At 42.7% G+C, this 18,494-nt stretch overlaps 1 protein-coding gene across 1 annotated transcript in view; it reads left to right on the top strand.

The window, feature by feature from the left end:
* LOC119969095 (superoxide dismutase [Cu-Zn]-like) overlaps window positions 1-18,494 on the top strand; it is a 115,829-nt gene that overhangs the window by 39,030 nt on the left and 58,305 nt on the right. Inside the window, exon 3 of the mRNA XM_038802293.1 lies at window positions 7,451-7,520. Coding sequence (XP_038658221.1) covers window positions 7,451-7,520 — 70 coding nt within the window. The remainder of the gene's footprint in view (window positions 1-7,450; window positions 7,521-18,494) is intronic.

Genomic DNA, 18,494 nt, shown 5'->3' with positions numbered 1-18,494 from the left:
AGAAAAGGTGGATAGTTTCATTCTTTATTACAATTTGATTTTTTAATATTTTAAAGAAAGCCTATTCAAAGTAGGAACACATAGGAAGACATGTAACAGGTGAAGGGAAAGTATTTGCGGGTCCAGGGGACTCTGCAACTAGCCCATGGCTGATGAGGCAATGGTAAATGGAAGATTGAGGTTAGGAGCAAGGAGGATGGGATGGTGGTAGCAGTCGAAAGAGTAGTTCAGAGGAGTAGGTAGGGTAGTGTGAGAAATAAGGCATTGTTGGAAGGAAAAAGAAACCTGAAGAGATGTGATGAGAAAATGAGGCAGTTGGATTGAAACCATGAGTATTGAAGAAGGGCACAGGAAGGAAGCAAATGGTGGCCATATTTTTGTGCAAACTTCACCTGAAATGTAATCAGCAGCTGTTGGTGGCTCTTTTGGCTACCAGAGTGCAACACATTGCCACCCCTCCTAAAGATAAAAATGAGTAACGGACAAAGAAACTGCAGAAAAAGCCAGAGATAATAGAATTGTGAAATCTACAGGGATATGTGAGGTAATGCCCATATTCTTCAGTTGCTGTTTAATACCACAGGATATCAACTAGTGACATTTTAATATTGTACATCTGTGTGGCTCCTTGCCTTGTTTTTGTCATTTTTGTGTCAACCCTCTTCCATCATAAATTCTTGTGTCTGCTGGTGGAGGGTGCTGTTGGAGATGGGATGGAGGGAGGGGATTTTGATACTCAAATGGGTGGCTTTGGTTTGATAGGATATTAAAATGTTGAATCTGAATCCAGATCAAACCTGTTTCCTTTTGGTTCAAACAAGGGCAACAACTCCTTCCCAGCAGGCAAGTTGGCAATTTAAATATTATAATTAGGCTGCTCGCCTCACATTTAACCACAACTTTGAACTGAAACCCTGGTTAGCTCAGCTTTCAGGCCTCAGGTCCCAGATAGCTAAACGTTGCTGAGGACTGTTGCATTCAGGAGATAAGTGTCTACCCAATTACCTGCTGGATCCAGTTTATCTGCCTCACCAACCCCTTGACAATTGACATCTCCTCACCATCACCTCTTCAGCTTGTTTCTACCATGTGGCCTTCAATCCCCTCCACTGCCTGATCCAACTTTCCTCTTCATTACATGAAAGTCTCTTGATCCACCCTCAGTACCTTGCCTCTTCTCGGTTCCTTGTGAGGACCGATTACACCTCTGCCTCAACCCTTCTGATGACCCTGAAGGCTTGTCTCCAATCTCCCCTACCTTTCCAGTAATTTTCTCTCTGCTCCCCAGTTATGGCCTAGTCTTAAAGGCTTACTTCCTCACCTGACAGCCAATAAGTCTAGTTGGCCGAGATACTAAAAAATGTAAATCATTCTCTGCCATGAAATTCAGCCCTTGTGTCACAGAGTTGATATGCAGCCACATATTTCTAATGAAACTGTCCATATAAGTTTCTCACAATGTATATACAAGTCCTTGCCAGTTGTATTATAATAACGGCTCAGATTTTCATGAGTAGTGGAAGTTCTGTGCTTCGTCCAAAATGGCATCATATCCTGCATCCAGGAGTCCTGTTTCCATTTGCAATATCCTACCTTCATTGGTGGGGAAAGAGGACAGCTGGCATAGGGGCTAATAAGGAACCATGGGTGTGAGTGGGGGTTGGGTCGTGTATTGGCATAAGTTGACATTAATTTGTCATGGGGACCAATAGCATGGAAATAAGGGGAATATAGGTTGACGTGATATGAATCCATTTGGGTGGGTACAAGGCACCATGAGTTGGCGTGAATGGGGCATGAAGTAAGTGAGGGGGTTGAAAGCTCGAGGGCCTAATATGCAGCCACACAACTGGGACTAAGTCCCAGATCACCAAGGCGGGCATTTTAACGGACCTGATACAGTAAACACCTCCCGTCCCCCATCCTTCCGAAATGAAGATCCTATTATTCAAGATCCTTTGTCCCGAACAGGTATAGCAAGACCGGGAATTTCCCCATTTCTACATGTAAGTTTCGAGAGAGAAATTCCAGGCGATTTTGCATTTTCTACTCAGTACTGCAGAGAAAGGCCCTTTTCCAACTGATGTGACCTTGCTTCCACGACCATAAGTTATGATATCAAACTATAAATATTAAATCAAATTAAAATTGACAATAAGAACCGAATGGTTAACTTAAAACGGTTACTGAATTGCATTTGTGCACTCTTGTCCGATTATTCTTCACACGCAATCCTGCTTCACGAGAAAGTTATTTTTGTCTGTATACAATACCAGAGGAGATCGTCCAGTTATAACAAAATAAAGTAAGATTGCATGACTCTCAAATGGGGACTGAAATATATCTGGTTCAGTTACATATCGCCCTCCAATCTTGTTTTGTCTGAAGACTGGAGATTTAGACTTTCCTCTGTGTGTGCCATTTTATGACATTTATGTGTTTAATATATTACCAAAGAATGTGACATTGCTCCTTTCAAGTTTAAGTTGATTGCTTTAGAAATGTGTATCTCTATTAGCAGGAAAATAAAATGTCAGTTACTGATTACATACCTCTTTTTATCTTTCATTATGTTCTAAACTTTAGAAAGTGGCTTAAGCTGATGAAGACCCTGAGGTAGATTTTGAATTTGTGCAGTAGAATAAAATGGATGATACGAGTCAACCATTTTACTTTTCTCCTGATTTTTATTTTGATGGAGTTCACTATCACACTGTTTCATGCGTAAGAACAGCAGACTTCATCGGTGTCTTGTTTCAGGAAGAAGCTTTATAGAACTGACCTCAGATGTCTGCCTCCAGATGCAGCCTCATGATGTAATCACATAACTATGGAAAGCCACATGTGTCAATCAGACTGGTTACATTTCAAAACTTGGACATCCCCCTTTTTCATATTGAACAAAAGACACAAACATCTCCCTTTTCCTAGCGCCAAAAGACACATTTGCATGCACAATTCTGTGTTATCTGAGTTATCCACTATACACCTACTGTTCTCATGCAGTATCAACTTTTCTTCCTACTAGTCAATTAGTATACATGATGGTATTTAAATTATGCTGGTCTCCTAATGATCCATGTGTGCATTAACATTGGGTGCACATACGGCTAGATGATGTTTCGTGTCCAGAGAGTGTCATTCCTGTAGCACTTGTTGCCTTGGGTGACTGTTGCTTTTGCTACATATCAGTTGTTAGAGACACGTGGACCTCTGGGATTGATGGCAGTTTTGTACTCAATATAGCTGGTGAGATCCCATATCCCTGACCAGCCAATTTCAGTGAAAGCGCAGTTTTGCTACTTGAGTATATATGCTTACAGTTGTATGTCTGATTGAGTTTTTTTCAACTCCGGCTTTGAGTTGCTAGCTGTGAAATTGTGGGTCATTCTTTCCTCCTCGTACCTTTTGTGTTGTCTACAAAACTGATTTTTTCCGATCTTGCACAGATTCAGTTATCATGCTTTTACACCGGTATATACTCAGCTGGAACCTTGTCCTTCAAGTCTTCCATTTCAACTCTGATATGAACATTTTCCCGTAGAACTTGAGTTACTTACCTTCAGCTTATGCATTTAATTTTGGTGACGTGGTCTGCAACCATTTGTGGTTTACTTGAGTATTGTCCCCTTCTCTCTGGGGTCTACTGTCTCCCTCATTGTGGATTCTTTTGTTTCTCTCTTTGGGTTCTTTTTCATAGAATCCCTACAGTGCAAAAGGAGGCCACTCGGCCCATTGAGTCTGTAACAACACTCTGAAAGACGACGCTACCTCAGCCTACTCCCCTGTCCTATCCCCATAACCCCATTTAATCTGCACCTTTGGACTGTGAGAGGACCAGAGCACCTGGAGGAAACCCATATAGACACAGGGAGAATGTGCAAACTTCACACTCAGTCACTTAAGGCTGGAATTGAACTTGGGTCCCTTGCGCTGTGAGGCAGAAGTGCTAGCCACTGTGCCACTCTTTCTTTGGGATCTTTTATTGCCCTTTCTCTATTGGCATGTTCAGAGTTACTAGCCCAAGCTTTAGACTTGCTCCAGCTTAAATGAGCAGCTGTTGAGTCACATTTATGATCTGGAACTTGAGACCATATTTCTTACCAGTGCATTGGGCTGTTGGACTAATTTGTCCTCTCGTTATGAGCGCATCATGCCATCATGTTCAATCTTACATTTGAGTACTTCAGTTTTGGACCTCCATGTTGAACCATTTCACACAGATCTGTGAAAGTCATTATGTTGCATGACGCATCTGTCTCTATCTGAAACCTCTTCTTTGTTTAATACTCTCCCTCTGGGCAACATTTGAACAGTCACAAATCTTTTGCTTCATTTGGACTTGACTGAACTATCTGTTGTATTGTGTATAATTCATGTCCGAGTCATCTGCTGATATTTCTCCCATGGCCATGTGTATTAGTTTGCTTTGCTCCTTTCTAGCCAAACACTTGTGCGTGAAATGACCCTGTTTCTTGCAGTTATAACAGTGCTTTCCTCATGTTGCACTCAGCAGCATTTGCATCCTGCCTGTTGGGATTGCTCTACTCTTTTGGCTTGGATTGTGCCATACATATGCTCTAGTTGAAGTTTTACAACATCTGCATTTTAACCCAGGTGTATCACTTTTTTCAGTCTCCGTTTCTCATCTTTCAGTAGATTTGGTCTCATCGTGGGGTTTCACACCAAAGACTAATCTCTAATCAGATCATCTTTAAGCTGCCTGAATTTACATGATTCTGTCAACTGTGTTACTGCAGTCACATACTGTTCATTGGTCTCATTTTTCACTCTGAACTCTAGTGTTGAATGCATATCATTCATATGTAACATTCACTCCAGTTTCAATATGTGCATTAAAGACGTTCAAAATCTCTGCTGTCTGTTTTCTCTGCTTATCAGATTTAGCGTGGTAGATACTTCGTAGCAGTCCCTCCCCAGCAGTGTTAAAAATGTAGCTACTCATTATCTTTTTAGGCTTGTTAATTAAGCCTGTGCAATCTATTTGTTTTCCCACTGTAAATGAAAAGCTGTCAGTTTTTCCACATATCACCAGTTGTTTCGACTGAGATGTGAGTGGAGAATATACTGAAGCATTTTTACTCACGCAGTAATTTACTTGCAATATTTGTTTTCATTCCTTTTGACTTTTCAAGTTGACTTTTCCTTTGTCCTTTTGTAGTAGTTGTTTTCAGATTATAAAATACCTGTCAGCCTTTCCTGGCTGTGTTTTCCCTCTGCAACATTTCATTAGTCTTTTTGATTATTTTATCTATCTGTTCATGGCATTTCAATGATTTAAGGAGCTGGATCCCCATGTCCCTTTGAACCACCACTCTTTCTAGCTTTTCATTATTTAGAAAATGATCTATCCTTTTTATCCTGTACCGAACTTCATTTGTCACTGATTTGGCTATTCACTTAATCGGACAATATTTCTCTAAATTTTTGCTTCCATCTATATTGATCACAATGCTGCCTTCACTTTGACTGCTCAGCAAATTTGGATATGTGTCTTTCTATTCCTGCAGCCAAGTTGTTAATAAATACAATGAACTGTTGAGGCCCCAAAGTGGACTCTTGTGGATCACTACCAGTCATGTTTTACAATTAGGATGCCTGATCTTTTTGCCTACTTTGTCTCCTGCTGCCCAGCCAATTTCCCAACCAAGTTAATAATTTCCCCAATTATTCAGAGTACGATTTAACCTTATCAGAAATAAAAGATTGTCCCTTATTTGATCTGGGGGGGGGGAAATCTCACTGACTAATCACCAATCAGCTGCTTCCCCTCTATGATATGACTTTAGGTGATTCTAACTTTACTGCACGCTCATTCTCTTACCCTGGGACCGTCCAATTGACATTCATGAACCAATTTGATTTTTTACTACAGTTCAATAGTTTCATGAGGAATGGAGACCCTTGGGTTAAATCACTACCAGTCAGCTCTCTCTCTTGAAAAGGGGGAAGCAGTTTATGGTCCTCTGGAACTTTGGTGACTTTCAGTTTCATGATCATCATTACTGACACTAGTATTTTGTTCCTGATTTGACGGGTTTTTAAAAAAAGTTTTTTAATTCACCAAGTCACAGTAGGAATTGAAATTCTATCTGCATGTTATTAGGCCAGGTCTTTGGATTTCAAGCCTATTAACACCATAACCGTTAATTGTAAGAAAAAACATTCTGAAAAATGTAATGGGATTGTTGAAGTGGAAGAAAAACACAAGAGAATGGCAGAATTACCTATTGCAAAAGGAAATTGCAAGATTTAAAAGAACATTTCACCTGAATTATCAACATAGTAGTATTTGCTATGTAGTAATACATTATCTGTTATAGGTTTAACTAACCACATTTTATTTACCTACAGCAGTACCATGAAAGATGTATGTGTGTGTGTTATACATCTGTGTTATACATCTGTAAATCCAACTTTAAAGATGAAGTGATATTTTTTCCATGCAGAGTACTTTTGTTACGTATGTAAAATAATCTTAAAATGAATAATCTTGGAATTCTTTGTTCTGAGAATGTGGAGTACATCATCCCAGAATTTAATAAATACAAGATCAATTTGATAACTTAATTTGCTGTCAGTATTTAAGGAATATGGAGAAAATGCAGGGAATTAGGATTCAAAAGAAGGGCGGCACAGTGGAGCAGTGGTTAGCATTGCAGCCTACGGCACTGAGGACCCGGGTTCAATCACAGACCTGGGTCACTGTCTGTGTGGAGTTTGCACATTCTCCCTGTGTCTGCGTGGGTTTCACCCCCACACCCCAAAGATGCGCATGTCAGGTGAAGTGGCCATACTAAAATTGCCCCTTATTTGGAAAAAACCTAATTGGGTACTCTCAATTTATATTTTAAAAAATGGATTCAAAAGATAGAACTTGAAATGACGGTGCTCATTGAGTCAGATGACCTTCCGCTCCTATGTACTTCTGAACTGGAGCTTGAAACTGGCAAGAACATTCTAATTTGCAAAGTTGCCTGCATGAGCAGCAGTTAAACTGAATAATCTGAGGGTCCATTTACTTCCCATTCAGACTTTCATAGGCACAAAGGGGCACTGTTTCAATTACCAGCAGATTTGTGCATTGCATGATATAACCATTCCGATTATAACCTTATAATAAAACTTATTAAATGCAATACAGTGGAAAATATGTTTATGTAACTGGGTTCATGCATAAAAAGCAAATAATTCAACATAAATTTGTGCCCTTTGGGCAAGGGAAGCCTAATGAAAGACTCAAAATGCATCCATCTGTATCTGAAACTCTAATCCTTGTACCTCAGACCACAATCCATTAAAAACAACATGGAAAGTGCTGATGTTCATGGAATTCTGATTTGTTGCAAATATTTCTGACATTACTAGTCCAACAAATAACGTGAACTGGTTTTCCAATGATATAAAACCAGTTAACTATTTATTTTAGGCTGTGGCAGTGCTGGACCTCATTACAACCCTTGTAATGAAACTCATGGAGCACCAGAAGACAAAAAGAGGTGAGTTTTACCTAAACAGTAATGTTTCAAATGCTGAATTTTTTAAACTTTGTGTTACTCTAATTACGTTGATTACGTACAACTGGTACTGCTGGTTTTAATCTTAAAATGCAGTAATCAATTCAGGAAATTATCTACAAATAACATAAGAAATAGGCATGATGTGGAGATGCCGGCGTTGGACTGGGGTGAACACAGTAAGAAGTCTTAGAACACCAGGTTAAAGTCCAACAGGTTTGTTTCTAACCACTAGCTTTCGGAGCACTGCTCCATCCTCGGGTGAATGAAGAGATAGGTTAGAGAAACATATACATAGACAAAGTCAAAGATGCAAGACAAGTCTTTGCAGGTAATTAAGTCTTTATAGGTCCAGACAGAGCAACTGGAGAGAGGGATAATCACAGATTAAAGAGGTGTGAATTGTCTCAAGCCAGGTCAGTTGGTAGGATTGTACAAGCCCAGGCCAGATGGTCGGAGGTGAATGTAATCCGACATAAATCCAAGGTCCCAGTTGAGGCCGGACTCGTGTGCGGAACTTGGCTTTAAGTTTCTGCTCGGCGATTCTGCGTTGTCGCGCGTCCTGAAGGACGCTTACCCGAAGAGAAATAGGAGTAGAGGTAGATCATATGGCTGTTTGTGCCTCTTCTGCTATTCTGTGATGGGTGTGAATTAATCAAAAATTGATTTAACTGAAAGAGAGATTTTTCAGCCGTCAGATAAACAATATTGCAAGTGATTGTTTGTGTTAAACCTGGATTTAGTAGGTTATAGTCTTAATTTATAGGTGGTTAAGTATGCTATTTTAGGTGTTCTTTAAATCACATTACATTACATTCCACTGTAGGTTTAAAAAAAAGCAAATGATTACACTTGGTCAGCTAAATGTGCCTGTTGAGTGATTTGTTCAGAGTTTAAGTGCATCCAGCCAAACAAGCCCCAATACTAAACCTTATTGTTCACCTATATTTTAATACCAGCAAACCAAAGACAGTATTTCAAAAACTACAAAATATTACTTGGTGCTAAAATTCTGCTATCCGAGGAGAAGTAATTTAAATGAGATGCTGGCAGTTAGAAAGAGGGCAGCAAAACATTGTTCTCAGATGAAAGGATGGAATTGAAGTATTTCCCCAGTAACAATGAATTATTATCGTCATTGATAGATTATTGATTCATTGATTGATTTATTGATGTTTTTAGGTACTGATTGTGTGCATAGCTAAATAGTGCAATTATTCAAAATGACATAATTGTGAAAAGATAGTCATAGACATTGTTTCAGATAATGAATCAACTATTGAACTTTATGATCTTGCCTGGAGAAATTCAGACATTGTTTCAACGAATGTTTCATAATATGAATGGACCATTGTATTTAGTAATAAGAATATATCAGATAATTAGCTACAACAAGGTCTATGGCCAGCAGTGGCTGAGAAACCGATTCTCATGAGGTGGCACGCGTAGACACTGAATTATTCCTGCTGAATACCAGTAAATCTTAAGTAATGGCCAATGTTTGATTAATAAAGCATCCGCCAAGTAACAGACATCTATTTGAACAAATGAGGAAGTCTCAGCTGAGAATTAGAAACCAGTGAGAGTAAATGAGGGATTAGACTATCAATAAGGATTCCTTTAAAAGTAGGACCTCGTGGTCGAAGTTTCATTGCTGAATTCCTGCCTTCCTGAATTCTCAAATTATCTACTCGTTTGTGATTTCTTCACGCTTTTATGTTTAGTGCTTTTTTTGCCATGTGTTTGACTCTTGTATGTATTGTTTGATATTTTGTTTCTACATTTTGATTCAGTTCTTATTCAAGTGCAGGATTAACAATCAAGTGTATACTTAGCAATAAAGTTGTATTTTGAACACCTCCAATCAACCGGACAATCGGCTCTTATTAGAAGTAAAATAAGAGATCCTACGGTAATTTAGGCTCAACAAGAAGATAACTAATTGCTGGTGCCTCATTTTGAGAGTTCCTCCGTGACTCCATACTTTCAACTAACACAGTGCCTTTCTAGGCTTTCGGAGGAAATTAGTGGTCAAGATTTGATCCACTCTTGTGCTTCGAAGTAGAAAAAATGTTTTGCTTTTCAGAAATATGAAAACTTTATTATCGAAAGAATATAAGTTACATAATAGGAGCATTCCATTTGGCCAAACTCAAGGTATGAATCATCCTCCTTGCAAGCTCTGGTTGTTATCCCATGTTCTGCACTTATTGTTACTGGCGATCTCTGAATGCTTGGTATGTTTGACAGCCATGTGGAATACAGGCCTTGTCCATCTATTCACTGACACCAATCAACAATTTATCCTGTTATGATCTCGGCTGATGTTAATGCTGGCTAAGACTGACCCAGAGTGAAACCTGTCTTGACAGATCCTAACTCTTACGTTTTAGAAACCATGGAGATAGGCTACCGAACCAATTCACAGGAGTGTGCTGAAGAACATTTAACTCAAATAATGAAATATTTATTAAGCAAGAAAAAACCTATGCTACACAAGATAAAAAGGTTGGCAATATCGCAATACAAACCCAATAAAATAACTCAAATATTCACTATTCCTTCACCATAGCTATATCTTTATAGACATATGCTACTACTAATAATAATAATCTTTATTATTGTCACAAGTAGGCTTAATGAAATTACTGTGAAAATCCCCTCGTCGCCCACACTCCGACGCATGTTCAGCACGTCTTGCGGGAGGAAACGGGAACACCCGCAGGAACCCCACGCAGACACGGGGAGAATGTGCAGACTCCGCACAGACAGTGACCCAAGTGGGAATAGAACCTGGGACCCTGGAGCTGTGCTAACCACTGTGCTAGCCACTGTGACCCATAGGTCGAATGCAGATTGCTTCAGTCGTTCAAACCTGATGTATGTTTGGTGAGCTGAGGGAAACTGAAATATCTTTCTAAAAATCTAATGTTCTTTGTTTTTAATATTTAACTGTGAAGTACAGATTGTGTATCCCTTATTTGAAATGCTCGGAACTGAGAGTGTCTCAGATTTTGGAATTTTTAGAATTTTGGAATACCAAGCTGCAAGGATCCACGGACGCTGCTCAGAGTTGCCGGTCGGAGCGGTGTCTTACGGAGGGTACATGGCTTCCCTCCCAACAGGGAATCGGGTACTGGGATCCTTTCTTTCGGTGCAGCAAACTTGTGCTGTCAATGTGTGCATGTGTGTTCGGCCACAGAAACTGAACACAGTATTAGGAACAGCCAACACTGAAAAAGTGTGGATTTCAGAGATCTTTTAATTTTGAAATTTTGAATAAGGGATGCCTAACCTGTACTGTATTCTTCAAGAGAAATGCTAAGAGCAACATCGACCACTACATGGCCTTCATCGATCTGACCAAAGCCTTTGACTCAGTCAATCGAGAAGAGCTATGGAAAACCCTGTCAAAGACCGGGTGTCCAGAGAAATTCATCAACGTCCTCAGGCTCTTTCAGGAAAAGATGATGGCAAATGTCCTCACTGACGGAAATGAGCCCAAGCCTTTGAGGTCAAGACTGAAGTCAAGCAGGGATGTGTCATTGCCCCCACTCTTTTCTCCATCTTCATTGCTACCATCCTTCATCTTTTCAAGAACAAGCTTCTCAGTGAAGTGGACCTCATCTACAGAATGGAAAAAGTTTCAACCTCATCGGTCCAAGAAGAAACGCCAGCACGGTAGCATTGTGGATAGCACAATTGCTTCACAGCGCCAGGGTCCCAGGTTCAATTCCAGCTTGGGTCACTGTCTGTGCGGAGTCTGCACATCCTCCCCGTGTGTGCGTGGGTTTCCTCCGGGTGCTCCGGTTTCCTCCCACAGTCCAAAGATGTGCAGGTTAGGGGGATTGGCCATGATAAATTGCCCTTAGTGTCCAAAATTGCCCTTAGTGTTGGGTAGGGTTACTGGGTTATGGGGATAGGGTGGAGGTGTTGATCTTGGGTGCTCTTTCCAAGAGCAGGTGCAGACTCGATGGGCCGAATGGCCTCCTTCTGCACTGTAAATTCTATGAAAACGACACATCGCTCGTGGAACTTCGGTGTGCATGTGACAACGCCATCTCCTCTCTCAGAAGAGAATTTTCAAGTCATGCCTGATTGCTTCGCGGAAGCATACCGAAGAATTGGTCTCCGCCTCAACCTCAAAAAGACTCAAGTACATTACCAACCTACCCTAGGGCAAGATCTAGTCTGTCCCTCCATCAAGATCAACAAATAAACCCTACCAAATGGGGAACATTTCCCCTACCTGGGGAGTCACCTCTCATTTAAGGCTGACATTGATGCGGAGATGCAACATCGTATCCAATCCGCAAGGCCTGCCTTTGGACACCTACGGATGAGAGTTTTCAGCGATATTTGTGCAAATACCAAAGTTCCTCATGCACAAGGCAGTCATCCTCCCATGTGACTCTTCTATGTGACTCAGAAACCTGTACTACATACAGACACCACCTCAGGACCCTGGAAAGTCAACGCTGTCCAAGGTACATACTCCGCATCAGCTGGGAGAACATGTGTGCTTAACATCTGCGTCCTCGAAGGAGACGAGAAAACCAACATTAAGGTCATGATCATCGGAAACCTACTCTGCTGGATAGACCACATGCTTAGGATGCCAGAGTTCCAACTGCTAGAGCAAATCTTCACCCAGTCAAAGGAAGGCTCCCGAACAAGAAGAAGAAAATGGAAGCACTTCAAAGACACCCTGAAGGCTTACCTCAAGAAATGCACATAGACGTCAATCCCTGGGATACTCTTGCTCAGAAGAGACTGATTTGGAGGAACCTCTTGATTGAAGGGACACAATTCTTCGAGAACACCTGATGGCAAGAGGAGGTCTGGAAAAGGAGCCCGAGAAAGGGATACCAGCAATCTAGAGTCCAAGGACCAATTCCACCTGCCGGAACACCTGCCAATTATGAGGTTGGAGATTGGGTTTTTGGATTGGGCTCATCCGCCATGCAAGGACCCACAGAGCCCTTGACCAGTGTCATAGAATTTCTTAGGTGGCCAATCATACTCGTTAATGAGTGATCGTGGAAGAAGACGGCAACTATGTAACATCTCATCCAGAGGCCTAAGCAGGGAGATAGAAACTACCCATTTGCAGCAGCTAAAAGAATTAAGAAAGCGAGCTTGAATTGGTATTTGCTGTACCTGGGCTCTGCTGGCCCTTTTGTTTCGAGTGTCTCAATTTAGACATTTTCAGTGCGACCAGCTTTGGAGTGCAAGCTGAGGGAATTCAGTAAGGAGGGGAGGAGGTACCCCTTTGTTTTTCAAACTTTTCACTCTGTAGTGGTTCTTGCTCTATTTCAGGGAAAGAAGCTGACTGGTAAGTATCCGGTAAATGGTCAAGGCCTATTCTATTCCGAAAGTTTAAAATAGTATTGGAATTTGAGAAGATTAATAAATATATAAAAGAAAATAAACAATTAAATAAACCACTTAAGAAATTCATTAAAGTATATAAGTATGGCAGCACAACTAATATGGTATGGATGCTACATGTGGGAACTCCGGTGTTGTCTAGGGAAAGCGCGTCTGCAATATCTGTGGCATGAGGAGCTTTGGCTCAGTCATTAAGCAGGAGGCTGAGCTGCAGGCACTGCGGCACACCAGGAAGGGCGAGATTTATCTGGATAATTTGTACCAAGAGGCAGTCAGACCCTTTAGGATAGAGTCTTCTGATTTGGCAGTGGTCAGGGGCAGGAGGGTGTGACTGCAGCTGAGGCAGTTAAGGTGACCCAGAGGGCAGGAGTGTCAGTCTCTGCAATTGTTCAACAGGTTAAAGGTTCTTTCAGCTTGTTTGGATGAGAATGGGGGTTGCAGGGCAAATGAGCTGACTGGCCATGACACTGTGGTACAGGAAGCTATTCATTTTCAGGGAACACAGAGGAATTTAGTTGTGGCAAGGGACAAGATAATTTGGGGGGGGGGGGGGGTGTTAACAAAGTTCTCTGTAGCAAGAAGCAAGAGTCCAGGCAGCTATGTTGCCTACCAAGTGCCACGATTTGTTACATTTGCTGGGCTAGATCAAATGCAGTGGGAGGGAGAGGATCCATTCCATGTCAGTACCAATGGCATCGGCTGGATGAGGAAGAATGTTGTGCCTAGTCAGTATGAGGAGCTAGGAACCAAATTAAGAAGCAGAACCTCAAAGGTAATAACTTCTGGACTGCTACCTGAGCCACGTGCAAATTGGCACAGGACAAATAAGATTAGATAAATAAAGGCTGGCGTGGGAGAAGTGTGATCCATTTTGTGTGGCATTGACACCAGCACTGGGAAACGGTTCTGTACTGTTGGGATGGTCTATAACTGGACCTTGCTGGGGCTGTTGTCGTTGTATTACGGGCCAGGGTTTAGAGAACCCCAAAGTGTATCATGGAGTTCACCTGACCCACAGCTTTTAATAGATTTTGGTTATGGGGGGCACAAAGGCCCACTCTACAGATGTGATGTAACAGAGATCTAAAATACTTTTAAAACAAAACTATTTTATTATATGAATCCAGTTAACATTTTATAAACACACAGTAAATAACTTAGCAACTATCAACTCAAATACTTCCCCCAAAGAATACAGTATTCTATAAGTAACCCTTAATCCATAAGACAAATACCCTCTTTAACAAATACAACAGATTTAAATTCTCTACTTAGAGCAGTTATCACTTTTAAATTAGCAAGTTATCTGAAGACATTCTTTTCATGCAGAGAGAGATCAAAATTACGCCTTGTTTGGCTGGATGCAGCTCCAACTCTGAAAACGAAACCAAACGCATACTGTAGCTGCCAGCTCAAAAACTGAAGTAAAAATAGACAGACAGCCCAGCCCAGACAGGGCAGCATGGTAGCACAAGTGGATAGCACTGTGGCTTCAAAGCGCCAGGGTCCCAGGTTCGATTCCCCACTTGGTCACTGTCTGTGCGGAGTCTGCATGTTCTCCCCGTGTCTGTGTGGGTTTCCTCCGGGTGCTCCGGTTTCCTCCCACAGTCCAAAGATGTGCAGGTTAGGTGGATTGGACATGATAAATTGCCCTTAGTGACCAAAAAAAAAGGTTAAATGGGGTTAATGAGTTACTGGGATAGGGTGGAAGTGAGGGCTTAAGTGGGTCGGTGCAGACTCGATGGGCCGAATGGCCTCCTTCTGCACTGTATGTTCTATAGATTGTCTATAGCTCCACCCACACTCATACATCACTGCAGTTATTTGATAAACACCCATTTCTTAAAGGTACTCTCACATGACACTTGAGTCACATAACTCTGGAAGTAGAGAGGGTTTTAAATTGAAAAGTGGGAGCTGTTGATCAAATTTGATAAGATGTTGTAAACAAAGGAGTAGAGACAAGGCAAGAGAACAAAGTACTAATATGGGAAATGATAAACACAAGTGATGGGAAGGGACAGAGTTCAAATCTAAGTGTAAATCAGCAGATAAGGCTAGATGCTACAAAAATGGTAAAAGGACAAAACTAAAGGTTCTGCATCTTAACACACATAGCATTTGAAACAAAACAGATGAATTGATAAAGCAAATAGAAATGAATAAGCTTGACCTGATGGCTGTTAAGAAACGTGGATACAGGTTAAAATAGATTGGGAATTGAAATTGAAGGAGATATTAGAGTTTTAGAGAAATCTAGCTAGTAATATGAAGATTGATAAGAGTTTCTGTAGATATTTAGGTAAAAGGCTTCACATAGTAAGCATTGGACCCGTAGAAAGTGTATCTGGGGAATTGACAATGGAAAGTAGGAATGACGGATGAACTAAACAGCTGTTTTTGCATCAGTATTTACAAGGGTCTTTTCCCAGTAACTTCATTGCAGTGTTAATGTAAGCCTACTTCTGACAAAGATTATTATTAAATTATAAAGTACACAGGTAACATCCCAGAGATTGCTGTAAATCAGGAAATGAAAGGGAGCAAGAAACGCAGGAAAATTACAGTCACCGGGAAAGCAGATTGTTGGGCTGGCAGGCTGACAAACTCGGATGGACTTCACCCTACGGCCTTGAAAGAAATGGCTAGTGAGATAGTTAATGTATTGATTTTAATATTCCAAAGTTCTCTAGATTCAAGGAAGGTTCCATTTGATTGGAAAATATTCAATGTAAATCCTATATTTAAAAAGGGAGGAAGAGGGAAACTACAGGCCAGTTAGCCTAACATCTGTTATAGATGTTATTGTAGAATCTGATGAAGTGACCACATGGGGATACACAGTTGGATACAGAATGAACACAGATTGATTTCTCATATAGCAATCTCTCCACTACCTACTCTCCCTCTTCGACCTGCACCCAGGTTGGGGTTTTTATACTGGGAGGTTCCCCTTGTTAAGGTGGAAGCTCTGCCCCGTTTATTGGGGAAGTTCGTATTCCGAGGTGGTCACGGTGAAACAAATGGTGCGCACCACATGTCCTCCGAGGGGTTCATAACATCATCAATTTCCTAAGGTCCGGTGAAATGACCGTGTCCACCGGCTGTAGCGAGGAATCCGTGATCCACTTAGCTTGACGGTGGAGCTGGGGAGGGGGGGTATGTATACTGCACTGGGGACCGGTGTTTCCGCACAGAACATCTGAACTGCACCAATGTGGCTAACGCGGGTGGCAGTGTGTCGACATTGCTTGTTGCTGGCCGTCCATTTCAGCATTAAGATCAGAATCTGACAGGCCAGCATCAGGCATGTCGACCTGTAAATAATAATAATCTTTATTGTCACAAGTAGACTTACATTAACACTGCAATGAAGTTACTGTGAAAAGCTCCAAGTCGCCACATTCTGGCGCTTGCTCGGGTACATGGAGAGAAAATTGAGAATGTCTAAATTACCTAACAGCCGTTTTCAGGACTTGTGGGTGGAAACCGGACCACCCGGAGGAAACCCATGCAGACACGGGGAGAACGTACAGACTTCGCACAGACAGTGACCCAAGCCAGGAATCATGGGCAGCTGGCGGAGCTGATGGTCGAGATGACAATGGTGGCCTTACGATAAATGGGACTGAGCTGTCTGGGATAAGCTCTGGCGGCTCCTGTCTGCGCTGGCCAACGTGGTCCACATGGTGATGCGACTCTCTGCCTTGAGCCTGTACGGAACAAGAGACCGACCCCATCTGGTGCAATACCATGCTTGGAATCCAGTGGTGCTGTCATGGAAATTGCGGGTGTAAACTACAGCAGCATGCGCCTACCTGTGTCTGATTTGGATTCATCTTAACCGTGGCAGACCTTCTCCCCAATGTCCGGGATGACCAGACTCAAACGCGTCGAAGGCGTCTGCCCATGAGAAGCTCATCTGGCATGACCCCTGAGGCACGGTCCGGTAACAAAACAAAAACCAGGGTAATCAGGTCTCCCAAGACCCAGTGGTTAACTTCTTCATCCCCCACTTGAATGTCTGGACCACCCTTTCAGCCAACCCATTAGAGGCTGGGTGAGCCGGGGCCGTCCGCACGTGAGAACTGCTGTTTACGGTCATGAAAGCCCCGAACGCCACACTGGTAAAAGCTGCCCCGCTGTCGGAGACCAGCACCTCTGGAATGCCGTGGATGCTGAACGTGCGCCGCAAACGTTCCACAGTTACCCTTGCAGTGGTTGCCTGCACCTTGTGGACTCCCAGCCACTTAGTGGGCTTCCACTATGATCAGGAACATTTCCCCCTGAAAAGAACCGGCAAAATCGATGTGGAGGTGACACCATGGTCGGCCCGGCTGTTCCCACAGGTGCAGTGATGCCACTGGCGGAGCCTTCTGGTTTTCTTGGCCTGGTCCGCAACGCTGAGCTAGCTTCTCAATGTCCGTGTCGATTCCAGGTCATCAGACGTAGCTGCAGGCTAGCATCTTCATCTTGGACAGCCCCGGGTGGAGATCTTGGAAAATGGAGGCATGCCCGTGCTCCAGGACAACCACCCGAGCCCCCTATAGGATGATGCTATCCCCAATGAGATCTTTAAGGTATAAGCCTTGAGGTCTTCAGGCAAAGCCTGGTGCTGGGTCCTACAGAACGATGTGGCGGACCGGGACAACTACAGGTCCATCTGGATGCAACCCCGTATATGAGCCGCCGTGACCAGCAGGGTGTCCATAAAATGGAGGGCGGCGACAACTTCCCGGGCAACGCAGGTGCAGGCGGTCTTGTGGAGAGGGGGAGACGGCTTAATGCATTCGCATGGGGAATCTTTGTCCCAGGTTGGTGCTCCAAATTAGTATGCTGCCAATAGCAGGGCCCAAGGCTGGATCTCAGCTAAATTGCCCGATCCTCTTGGATTAGACCCAGCAACAGTTTGTGGTCGGTTATAGGCAGTAAATGCATGCCCCATAGACATGGGTGGTGAAATTTCTTGTCACCAAAAATGACTAGTCCCTCTCTCAATTTGTGAGTAATTACCCTCCACATCGGCGAGCGTTCTGGACACGAATGCTTTGGGCCATTCTGAACCGTCGCTCACACAGTGGGCGAAGACGACTCCCACCCCATAGGGCAATGCATTGCAAGTCAAGAGGAGTCGCTTGGAGAGATTGAAATGGATGAGCTGTTTGTAGGAGGATAACAAGTTACACTGCAGAGAATGCCTCCTGTTGTGGCTGGGCCCATTCCCAAGGGTGTCCCTTTTTCAACACCTGGTGGAGAAGGCTGAATAGCTTCACCAGGTTGGGGGTGAACTTCCCACAATAGTTAATTAGACCCATGAAAGAATGTAACTCCATTTGCCCTCCAAAGATGGGGGCCTGTTTGACAGCTCGTACCTTGTCTTCTACAGTGTAAGCCCTGTCGGTCCACCCTAAACCCAAGTATGTCTCCCAACGGAGATGGATGCCAGCCTTCTCGAAATGCTGGAGGACTTCGGCCAGGTTCTCCAAATGTTCCTGGTCAGACGATCCGGTAATGAGAACATCGCTGAGGTAGAGTGCAACTCTGGGAAAACCCCATAGAATGTTC

The sequence above is a fragment of the Scyliorhinus canicula genome, chromosome 7 (assembly GCF_902713615.1).
Source record: "Scyliorhinus canicula chromosome 7, sScyCan1.1, whole genome shotgun sequence".
NCBI lineage: Eukaryota > Metazoa > Chordata > Chondrichthyes > Carcharhiniformes > Scyliorhinidae > Scyliorhinus > Scyliorhinus canicula.
The sequence above is the reverse complement of the archived record's forward strand: the minus strand, read 5'-3'. Positions and strand labels throughout refer to the sequence as shown.